General features: G+C 39.4%; 1 protein-coding gene across 12 annotated transcripts in view; it reads right to left on the reverse strand.

The window, feature by feature from the left end:
- The window catches only part of abi2b (abl-interactor 2b), a 73,525-nt gene that overhangs the window by 49,715 nt on the left and 11,408 nt on the right, over positions 1-12,402 (reverse strand). For 6 of the 12 annotated variants that reach the window (XM_034174717.1, XM_034174698.1, XM_034174788.1 and 3 more), the window contains exons 2-5: positions 4,785-4,952; positions 4,480-4,656; positions 2,175-2,192; positions 1,841-1,944 (exon numbers count right to left, since the gene is read on the reverse strand). In XM_034174717.1, coding sequence (XP_034030608.1) covers positions 1,841-1,944; positions 2,175-2,192; positions 4,480-4,656; positions 4,785-4,952 — 467 coding nt within the window. The remainder of the gene's footprint in view (positions 1-1,840; positions 1,945-2,174; positions 2,193-4,479; positions 4,657-4,784; positions 4,953-12,402) is intronic. The other 6 variants (XM_034174733.1, XM_034174706.1, XM_034174763.1 and 3 more) reach the window with 1 other exon arrangement.

The raw sequence follows: 12,402 nt of genomic DNA on the forward strand, positions 1-12,402 counted from the left end.
TCTCTCTCTCTCTCTCTCCTCTCTCTCTCTCTCTCTCCTCTCTCTCCTCTCTCTCTCTCCTCTCTCTCTCCTCTCTCTCCTCTCTCTCTCCTCTTTCTCTCTCCTCTCCTCTTTCTCTCTCCTCTCTCTCTCCTTGTACACTTGTACCGGACAATCGGACAAGCGTTAATGTCGATGGTAGGGCCTGGACATGTGCTGGCTTGAGCAGGGGGACCTTGCTGCCCTGCAGGATTTTAAACCATGACAGCATCATGTGTTACTAATGTAATCTTTGTGACTGTGGTACCAGCTCTCTTCAGGTCATTGACCAGGTCCTCCTGTGTAGTTCTGAGCTTTCTCAGAATCATCCTTACCCCACAAAGTGAGATCTTGCATGGAATCCCAGACCGAGGGAGATTGACAGTCATCTTGTGTTTCTTCCACTTTCTAATAAATAATCATAACAGTTGTTGTCTTCTACCAAGCTGCTTGCCTGTAGTCCATCCCATCCTTGTGCAGGTCTACAGTTTTGTCCCTGGTGTCCTTAGACAGTTCTTTGGTCTTGGCTATGGTGGACAGGTTGGAGTGTGACTGATTGAGTGTGTGAACAGGTGTCTTTTATACAGGTAACAAGTTCAAACAGGTGCAATTAATACAGGTAAAGAGTGCAGAATAAGAGGGCTTCTTAAAGAAAAATTAGCAGGTCTGTGTGAGCCAGAATTCTTGCTGATTGGCAGGTGTTCAAATACTTATTTGCAGCAGCAACATACAAATACATTATATACGAAAAAAAAAATAAAAATCATACACTGTGATTTCCGGATTTTTTTTTTTTAGATTATGTCTCTCACAGTGGACATGCACCTAAGATGAAAATTTCAGACCCCTCCATAATTTCTAAGTGGGAGAACGTGCAAAATCGAAGGGTGTTCAAATACTTATTTTCCTCACTGTATTCATACTACGGCAGCCAGTACTGAAATACTCATACTGGTATCTGTATTGTGCCATCCCTAAAACTCTTTATATTTCTGTGAAGAAGATGTCAGGATCATTCTTCTTTGTGTAGCATAAAATGAGGCAGTATCTACGAAGGGTGACTGAAAAGTTTTGAGCCCAACCAAGAAGAAACCACAACTGAATTACTGTAATGCTTTATTTTTCTACATAATCCCCATGTAAACACACACACACTTTTCCCAGCATCACTGCAGTGTCTTAATACACTGTCATAAAAAGGTTTTATCCTGGAGAACCACGCCCTACTTTTTCTGGGTCAGGCTCAAAATTTTACATGTACATGTGTTCTGACTTTTGAAAATTCTATTTCAGAAATGCAGTCTGCAAAATTGTAGACAGCCTCTTCCAATTAAATAGACCTTTGCCATTCTGACTAAGAGAAATGGTGTGTAATATGGATCAGATCTAGCCAATGCCTGATAAAAAGAAAAAGGGGAGAAACCTTGTACTGTGATAAGCAAAGCAATGAAACTATAATGAAGCCAACTTTCAACATCAAGCCATCACTAATATGAAAATTTCTCCTCCAAGAACAGAAAAAGGGTGAACACAACAAATTAGGGATTGAAAGTTCTTCAAAAGGAATAGTCTCAGAGCAGTCTCATCAGTCAATGAAAATCAGACAGAATACCACTGAAGCATCAACAGCGACTAAAATGCACCGACGTTGCCATCATGGACACTTATTAAACATGGAGGTGAAAGGGTGATGACAAAACCGGGATCAACCAGGCCTGTTTGAAAAACCAACATACACCTACAGTCCACCATTGACAGATACCACTGCCCAATTACTGTATGCCCAGCTGAACAAACGACAAAATGCTGGCACGTTACATACCCAAGGGTCCCCTTCCCTGACATAGGCGGGCTTGGGGGCTTCTGTGTGGGGGGGTTGGTACGAGGGAGTCCACCAGCTCCAGTCTTCATGTTCTGAGCGCTGGCCTAGAGCGCAAACACGGGTAAAGAAATTTTTGTTAACACAGCGCTTCTGAAGCAAGACACTAAAAATGCACACATAAAAACATTCACAACCAAACCTGCATTTAAATGAGTAAGCAATCTAGTGAAAGCACAACAGAAGAAAAAGGCATACAACATCAAATGAAATAAAAGCGCACGCACACACACACACACACCTGCCTCATTTGATGAGCTTACTTTCAAATTCTTACCTTAAACCTTTGCAACCACTATGGTTGATAATTTAGGCAAAATTAGGTAAGCAGAAACACAGAAGAAGAAACCAAGAGATTAGGGTGGGAATAAAGAGAAGAAAAATGACAATTACTCATACAAATGACACCTAAACTCTAAATTGTAAAATTCTGGCTGCAACAGCTCAGTGTTAAGATGTGAAGAATCCATTCTGCAAGACTTCTGTGAGGTCAGAACTGGACAATGCTATGCTTACTGGAAACAAGGTTTACTTTGTTGAGAAAGAAGCACAAATAAACTTGCAAATCATAACAATAAATACTACAACTACGACTAATGGAGATGAGCCTGACCGATACATTGGTTGGCTTATAATATCGGCTTTATATGAGCCTTTCAAGCAAGTATTGCTGTTATTTTTGCTGATATGAAAACTTTTATTTTACCAATCAACAATTCACAAAAACACTTTGGCTGCTGGAAATGTTGTAATTACATAGTTTATCCAGAGGGTGGTCAGACATAATTGCTTACAATGCAGTCAAACCTGGCTGGGACCCCATCACCCCTTGGTCACATTAGCTACAAGAGAGAGGCAAAGCAACCAGGTACCATTCATTTTCAATCAGAGTGGGCATTTTACAGTGACAAGTGGTCACTACGATGCCAGTTAGATGGGACCAAAATAAAACAAGAAGTCTATTTTGTGCAAAAATTCCAATTAGTTGGGCTTTAATAATAATGATAATAATAAAAATCACCCACTTTAAGAGTTGTACCATAACAAAAAATGCCCAAGTAAATTTCCCATAAACTAATAAAAGATTATGCAACTGCTATAAATTTTAACTATGACGCACAACTTCATTGTTAAAATTAGATTATGTGAAACAACTTAGCTCTTTACTATACATGTCAAAGTAGGCAATTGATTTATATGCACAATACATGCTACCACATCTATCTGATTTCATGTCACGCAATCGATACATGTTGATTTGCTTGTCAGCATGACTTCATTAATGAGTAGCCACTGATTTTGTTCTTCCTTACCAGTGAAAACCAGCAGCGGTTAATTGACCTCTAATAGATGTTTGCACTGGATTTTATTCAGAAAAGCTTACAAAAATGGACTGACAAAGCAACAATAGCCCCATTTCTAAATTCCATGCTTCTTCGAAGACAAAGTTGGAGTTATACATTTCCTCAAGCGGTCCTTTCACATTTGAGCTGAAAGATTTGTATCCTAATGTTCCATACCAACATTTTTGGGAAGAGAAATAGGGAGTGATATGCTGATCCCAATTTCTGTCTACTCCTAACAAATTTAAGCTTCTGACATGAATTAAGTGTGGAGGGATAACTTATGGAACATTTGACAGAGTAATAGCGCAACTCCGTTCCATTGAAAAGGTTACAGAATTTGGAACAAGTATCTTGTTTTCACAGAGCTTCATGCAATTTTTAAGCATACTGCCCTGTGTACCCCACCCCGGCCGCATCTCCCATTGTGTTTAAAGATTAAACATTGAATGATACAACCGTGCAGCTCCGCTGACTTAATGTCAGCTCCTTCTCCCTTTAGCTGTTTGCATGCGGCACCATGTAATTCATCTGTGCCAAAGGAGAGCCAGCACTCCAGAAACAGAGGCAAAGCAACAAGCTACCATCTTTTATTAACGTAACAGGTATGTCACATTCCTGCACACTTATTTAATATGCTGGAATATTTATTTATTAATTTGTGCAGTTCCACAGAACATGCAGAGGAGAGCCACTGAAAAGAACATGATTATGATTCCAGAAAATAGATTCAATGTGTGTGAATGACATGGAAATACTACACAACAAATGTTAAATGTCAAATTTCTGCTATTGAAGGGTTGGCTGTCTTCCATAAACGAAAATAGCTCCATGTGTGAAAAGGGCTAAACTCCACATCATTCTGGACCAAATAGGGGCCCAGGAAGTCTACGCAACTTTGGCTTTTTAAACATCTAAATTTTTGTACATCAAACTGTAATAAGAATTCAGGCTTTTCTAAAATTTATAAATACTGAAAACAAATCTCTACAACATGGCACTGATTAAATAAAAATGTCAAAGACCAAATAAGGGGATGCATAAGCATGTCTTTTTACATTTTAAATTTTTCCATTCAAATTTCTTCAGACAAGTCCAGGGCATGGGCACATGAATGTCACTGAATATGACCTGGATTTATTTTTCATCAATGATAAATCTTCCCAGAGTGGGCAGTTCTCAATGAAAGATAAAAATGATGACCATGAAGTGCCAGTTAACATGCACAATGCAGCTTACCTTGACTCCATGACCCATGTCATCTAGAAGACTGTAGTCAATGGGCTTGCGAATGTAACGCACAGGCCTTTCAGGATTGGCTGGAGCAATGATCTTGTGTGTGCGAGATGTGTTCTTATTGGTTGTAAGAATACCAATTTCCCGCCTGGCAACCTTCTCTTTGTGAATGTCCACAGTCTGGGCATGAGACACACACACAAAAAAAGTTAATTTTATACCTCTTTTAAACAAACAGACAGGAAATAACCTTTAACCTTGGCCTTGGGGGGGTGGGGATGTTGAAATTGGACACGTCATACGCTAACCTGTGAGATGTGGTTGATGGAGGACTCCATGCGTCGGAGCTGTGAAGCTTGGATGTCCAACATCTGCAGGACATTGTTGGCCAATGTGTTGATCAGGTAGGCTACACTGGCCAAAGACTGCGTGGTGTAGTTCTTAGTCTCCTCAAGTGCCCTCTGCTTGTCTGGTGACTGGAGGGTTAGACAGAGAATACAGAGGAGATATTTAACTTTAAAAATGTTAGACATGTAGATTTAACACAGTGAATATTAATCTCTTTACTTAGTGAGCAAAATGAAAATTCCAACTTCTTTTGCCCATTAGTGTATATTAATACATGCCATACAGAGAGACTGCAGCTCAAATCGAAGTCAAATTCCTTGTATTCTGTGGATACTTGATGAATAAAGGCTATTCTGATTCTATTTTGACAAAGTATGAGCCAGAGCTTAATCACGTGATTTTCATGCATAAATTCAACATCAAATTAGGTCCACTAATTTTCTGCACAGATGTAGATTCTCATTGTCAGAAATGTTATATTGCTAGTAAAAGCTTACAATGAACAGTTGTCACATATAGATACATGGAGTCGACAGATATGGAAATTAATAAAATCTTCCTAGTCTCTTCTTTCCTGGAGACTTCCGTTTCTTTTTGTGGGTACATGGTACATTTCCATTGCTGATGGGCAATTCCATGGTAACAGAATTACAATCAGAGCAAGTTTTTAAATGTCAAACTAAAATAGCCAGATTTTGTTGTCACTGTAATTCTGTTTCCATTTAATTACTGTGATACCTGAGCCATACCAAACATGAAAAACATTTTTCCCCCTCATACAAACTTGAACAGGCCCAGTTTAATATGGACTGCATTTATATAGCGCTTTTCCATCTGCATCAGACGCTCAAAGCGCTTTACAATTATGCCTCACATTCCCCCCCATACAAGGCGCTCACTACACACCGGGAGCAATAGGGGATTAAAGGCCTTGCCCAAGGGCCCTTAGTGATTTTCCAGTCAGGTGGGGATTTGAACCCATGATCTTCTGGACTCAAGCTCAACACTTTAACCACTAGACCATCACCTCCCCTTAATACACTGATCACATCTCCTGATGGTGCACGCTCGTAAGTGTCTGTCATCAATGCAGTAACTGAAAAGTGTGAGTAGAAGAAATACAGCTGTGTGTGAAGACAGCCTAAAAAAATGCCTTGTGGAGAGTTCCCTCTGCACGTTCATGCAGCTAGTTAAAACAACATCACACAACACGACAGCATACTCCACACGTCTGGATTCAAAATAAGACAGACTCTCAACAACTTACAGAGTTGAGGGTGAAGTGTCTGTTGTCTATTCTCTCTACAGTCTTGAGCCCACTGAACCAAGCACCACACTCAATTCACATGCACAGCCGAGCTGGTAGAAATTCCATAGCTCCATAAAATAATGAGTACCATATTCACGACTTTTTTCAAGCGTCTGCTCAACATTTCCATTGATTTGAATGAAAGCTGATCACTGGTGGTAGGATAAATGTATTTATAAATAAAGTTATTGTTCCTCATCCTCACAGTTTAAAACTGTGATCAGCTTTGCTCCATTTCTTTTTTCATGATATTGGCAAAAGCTATTTTTATTAAATTTAATATAACAATTAAGTATTTTTATTTTGAAATATTATGTAAAACATTGAACACCTTGTATTTATTCAGGACCACAGGCAAAAGTTTAAAGTTAATTTATTTCACTTATATAGCACGAAAGTACAACAAAGTTGCTTTAAGGTGCTTCACACAAGTAAGGCCTAACCTTACCGACCCCAAGAGCAAGCACACAGGCGAAGGTCGTAAGGAAAAACTCCCTCTGATGATTTGAGGAAGAAACCTCAAGCAGACCAGACTCAAAGGGGTGACCTTCTGCTTGAGCCATGCTACCGACACAATTGACAATACAAATGTACAGGAAATTTTGGGAGTCCATGCTGGTGCACAGGACAGGAGGACTGCAGAAGAAGACACCCACTTCCATCTCTGGATGGAGTCGCACCACAAACACAAAACAACAGAATCAGGTACAGGGCTGTGAAATGAAAATTGTGAAATCCGAGGAAAATTTGCAGGGGGTCAAGCGGGGGCTTAGGGCCCGCGGGGCCACAGAAACCAAACTAATTTTGTATCTAATGATACATTTTCAGCATCTCCTGGAAGAAAAAAATCTCAAAAGAAGTGCATATTTAAATAATCCTAGACTCAACCTTTTATTTGAACTGTCAATGAGCATGTTGAAATAACAAAATATGATGTGGAAGTAGGACCTGGAATGATTTTCCTTTTAATTGTAAACCAAATCAGGGTATTGTAAATCCGGGTATTCCACATCTGAAATAATAGGATGTAATTTTATTCAAGTAGGTTGCAGAAGGCAATGTAAAGCTGGGGAGCATGATTTTAATAAATAGGGTACTTCTGGTGCATTTTGAGCAGACTGGTCACTATAACAAATTTTGCTGGGTAATATATTGCCTTAGAAAAATCATAAACGATAATATCATGATATTATTAATGGTGTTCTAAAGCAAATTTTATGCCTTTGACAGAATGATGATATGGCATAAAAATGCAAATACACCCTTTCAACAAGAAAGGAATGTTTAATTCTAAAGAATGTTCAGCAAATTAAAAAATAAGTAGAATATCCTAAATTATATAACGGCTGCGTGTATTCTTCTCATTTCATTGGTGCTTTCTATGTCACACGACATGGATTAATTCGTCCCATTTGTGTTGTACTGCATTCAGAGTGCGGCTTGGTTCCATTTAGAGTGCAAATTTGGTTCCACAAGTTTAGTACCATTGCACTCTCATGTGCACGCGCGCATGCACACGCAAGCGCGCATGTCCGCATGCACGCGCGCACATGTGATCACACGCACCGCGCGTGCACACATGCTCGCACATGAGTACGTGTCGGGAAAATGATCATTTCTCTATGTTGATTGCAGACCCTGCAACGGCTTGTAATCAACCACTTCTGCAGCGTGACACCGCTTTGAAGCGTGAACTAATGAAGCAATGCTTTAATCCGCTAGCTCGTTGGTTCTTTGATTCGCTGCTCTTCAGAAGCGGCAAGTCCGGTTCTTAACTCCTCTCAAAGCCATTAAAATATGTTAATCGTGAGTCACTTTTGTGTGGATTAAAGTTAGTAACTGGGACTTTTGTCTTGTTGTAGTCAAGAAATGAGAATCGTCGTCCGTTCTGTTGGCACAACTCCAAACGCTGCACGGCTCTCTGCTGAGACAGAGTCCGGTCGGAATTAATAACTTCAAAATGAATTGCCACCTTAAACAAAATGACACCTCTTTCCAAATGCTGTAATACAGAAAATAAACTACAATAGACTAAAAAAAAATTTTTCCCCTCCCTAAAACAGACGTCCTGCATTCTTTATGAATTACATCCTGATGTGCAGCGCAGCCAGCTGAGCTCAGCTCAGATGTATGGAAAGACATTCATGCCAATGTCTGAAAGGCTTTTGACAAACATTACAGATTTTGTTTATTTCTGTTTATGTTCAGAGATCAAGGATCCACCATGCAGAGTTTATTATGTCCAGAGTTTAAGGATCCAGTGACCAATTTCATATTTATTTACTTTAAGACTCAATAAAATGTTGTTGACATAGAAAATCTGTAAAGCTTACTTTTAGTAGTAAGTCCCTTCGGCTGCTCCCTTGTTTTGCACTCGGGGTCGCCACAGCAAATCCAAGGTGGATCTGCATGTTGAATTGGCACAGGTTTTACGCCGGATGCCTTCCTGACGCAATTCCACATTATATGGAGAAATGTGGCAGGGGTGGGATTTGAACCCGGAGCCTTCTGAACTGAAACCAAGGGCCTTAACCACTTGGCCACCAACCCTGCTACGTTTAGTACACAGAAAATTCACAAGAGGTATCGATAATGGAATCGGATCAATAAGCGGAATCAATAATGGTATCGATAAAATCTTACCAATACCCATCCCTAACGCTTAGTGGCTCATGCAGCCATTATGAACACACACACACGAGTGATCATTTCAGCCCCACGTATGTGCGCTGTGTACTTGTGCATACGTGAGGAACACAGTGCTCCCTCCCACTCTGGCCCAGTGTTTGACATCCAGACGTTTGGACATCAGGCAGTCTTCAGGGCCTTCATGGCCATCTGAGAGCAGTCTGTGTCACCTAAACTGTTGCTTACATGCGCTTTGGATGCCATCGTGCAGGTGTGGACGAGGTAGTCTGGATGCATTCTGACACTGTTGACCACGCTTCTTTCCCTCCTGACTGCGTCCAATGACGGCAATATTTGCCACTTCGACCTGGTTCCTGCATATTGTTGCTATGTGTGACGGGGACTTAACAGTCCAGTAGCACCTGAAGAGGCAATTTGCTCCATATGATTGGTACTTCTCAAACATCTATTGGTCTATGTTAAGCAGAATAAATTAAAGTAAGATTTATGTTTTGTAATCTACTGTAAGAGCCACAACTTGAGTCAATTTAACTTAAATGATGCAAATTTCAAATTTCTGTTATGTCATTTTATGTTATGTGTAGGTCATACATAAGTTAAAAGGTTAAAAACACATTATTTGATGGACACAGCATTTGCTCCCTGCTTCAAAACTGTCTCACAGTGTAAAATTGTTTGATGGAAGTCACTGCCACACTGGATAAAAGCTACTGAGTGTAAATGTAAATTTACAGAGGAGCTTTAATCCAGTCACGCAGAGGTTTTATGGCATCTGCATATCTTTTTTTTTTTCTCTCAACATTTTTGAGTGGGATTACATAACTTTTTTTTAAACAATATAATCCCTTTAATAATTGTCACATTTGCACAAGAGCTGAACCTTTCTGTGAAGGCTTTCAGTTGTCCAGGTGGTTTCCATAGTAGAGAAGCTTGAATCTGGGTTGCTTGACGCGAGGATGTTTCGCTTGTAATCACAGAAGCTTCCTCATCTAAATTTCTTGCTCTGGTAGTCTGACTTCTGTCTTGACTTCTGTCAGACTACCAGAGAAGTGAAACGTCCTCATGTCACGCAACCCAGTCCAGTCGAAGATTCAAGCTTCTCTACTAAAGAGCTGAACCTAAACTAATTTCATTATAAACCTGCTCTTTAAAAGGATAAAACCTAGATTAATACTTTCTGAATCATAGTTTTTTACACTTTCCTGTTTCACAAAGTGAGGCTGTGAGCTGAAGATGATGACGTTTATGATCGTTAAGTTGCTCGTTGCTTTAATGAGCGTTTAGTACTAAAGTCTGCTGTTCAACTCAACTTTTATATAGCACTTTAAAACAGCTACAGCTGTCACAAAGTGCTGTACATGACACATAATACTAAGAAATAAAAATAAGGCAATCAAACAAGCTAAAAAAATACACTAAAACAAGAAGAGTAACAAATAAATAAATTAACCCTCTGGAGTCGAATGACTTGCCCTCACATCAAAAGTCACATGACCTAATTAATAGGACATAGCACACAATCTGCTCCATTCTGTTTGAATGCGTGTTGAATGTGGAGACTTCAACCTCCACAGTACTTTTTAAATTTTGTTAATAGGCCAAGTATAACTTGAATTATGATTAATAATTTACGCAGGTTTTTGGGGGGGATGATATTCTCATATTTACTGAGCGTTTTGCAGAGACAGCTTCAGCAAAACAACTCATTTTCTCCCTTCAACTGAAGGAGTGAGAAGGCTGGGAAGAAACAAGACTCCCTCAAGCAGGGAGAGAGGAGAGAAAGGTGTTACCATAGGTGGAAAAATCAGTAACTAACCAAACACATTCACCAACTTCACGTGGGTTTGATGACAACACACAGACCCGCGTGGGTGGGTCTGAGTGTGTGTACATGTGTTTTCATCCGTGTCTCTCTGTCTGCCACAGCAAACAAATAAAAAATACACAAATTTTTCTTTATCACTGGTGTAAAATATATTACCAAATAAACAATGATCCAACCCAATTTGGTTGCTGAGAGAAGGGAAATTCTGGTTTCATGCGGAGCCAAAAGGAGAAAGTGATCAGTTTTGAATGTTGTGTGTTATTTGCCATGCTTAGAGTGTGTTTTAGTGTGTGTGGTGGAGTGTTTTAGCGTGTGTAGCTAGTGTGGTATTTTGGGGTTTTTTTTTTTAGTTAGTGCGTCAAAATAATCAGGCGTTTGGAACAGCGTGTCAAGTCTCTCTTTTTTTTTTTTTTTAACTGCATGAAGACGTTATCGAGGTGCGGAGCGTGTCATGATGAAGTGAACTTTATTGTTTTGGTCTGGACGAACGAGAGCAGGTGGATTCACTGAACTGTTCACAAAGATTTGCACAGTGGACCAGACTGCGCGCTTCTCATTCCATTTTCTTCAGGACTCATGCTTTTCTGCTCCAGCGCAGAGTCCTGGAGCAGAGCAGGGTGGAGACTCACACTGCCCCAGTGTGCAGGCTCCAAGGGCGGAGAATACAGGAGTTCAGATAGAGACTCCCCCCGCCCCAAAAGTCCAAAACACCTTTTACTACTGTTTTTTTTTTTTTTTTTTTTGGCCACTAACACAGTCAGGACAGTCTGTACCAATACCAATAAAAATGCTACACAATCAAGGAATTACAGAAAATACACATGGATATTGAGGTGGAATATCTGTACAAATTCTTGGAGCTTCTGATGTGCATTGAACAGGATATATATATATATATATATATATATATATACACACACATACATACATACACACACACATTTCATCAGAGTCATTAAAAGGGCAAGGGAATTGTTGTAACAATTCTAGACAAGCTGATCACGAGTCACTGCAGTTTAAAAATAGATCTGATATCGAGAGTAACTGCTCATTGTTTTAAATGTGGCTGATGATATAATCAGCTGCTGCACATAAAGAAATTGGAGTCACCTGTTCACGTTCCAGTGTATATATTTATCAGTGAGGAGTGCATGTATTGCTTTGTTTGGATTAATTAATTACAGCTTATGCAGTTCTTATGCATAAATATATTGGTTGGCACCATGTTACGGTACCCTACTTTGCATATTTTTTTTCCACGATGAAGGCATTTGAGCTGGATTAAAAAAAAAAAAACTAACAAAGTTGGTATATGAATATGACATGAACAGATTATGAAAAAGACATAGTCTTCGTTGTTTTAGCTACTGAACTAAGCACTATTAATATAATACAAGACTAAGTATACACTTTACTGCACCATGCAAGATTTCACCTGCTTTGAGAGAGAAGCCCCATCCTGATAAATATATTTTACTTTGAGAAAGTAAATTCTATATATCAAATATCAAAATTATCTGTCAATTTACTCTTGGAGTACAGCTCTTCAAAACTTTGCAATAAAATTGCGTTGATGACTGAATTGATCATTTATGATGCCATGAAAGAAAAAATAAGTTCAGTAATCTGTCTTTCAAAGTTGATCCATTATTTTGGGGTGCCAAATATTGCAAATACCAAATTTGAGCTTTATGCTTCCATTCAGAGCTGATATATTGCTTTCTGAATAGGCAAATAGAGGTTCAAAATTGGTTCATGCCATGTTACGGTACCCTACTTTGCAAATTTTTTTCAC

This window comes from Thalassophryne amazonica, chromosome 1 (genome assembly GCF_902500255.1).
Source record: "Thalassophryne amazonica chromosome 1, fThaAma1.1, whole genome shotgun sequence".
NCBI classification, from domain to species: Eukaryota; Metazoa; Chordata; class Actinopteri; order Batrachoidiformes; family Batrachoididae; genus Thalassophryne; species Thalassophryne amazonica.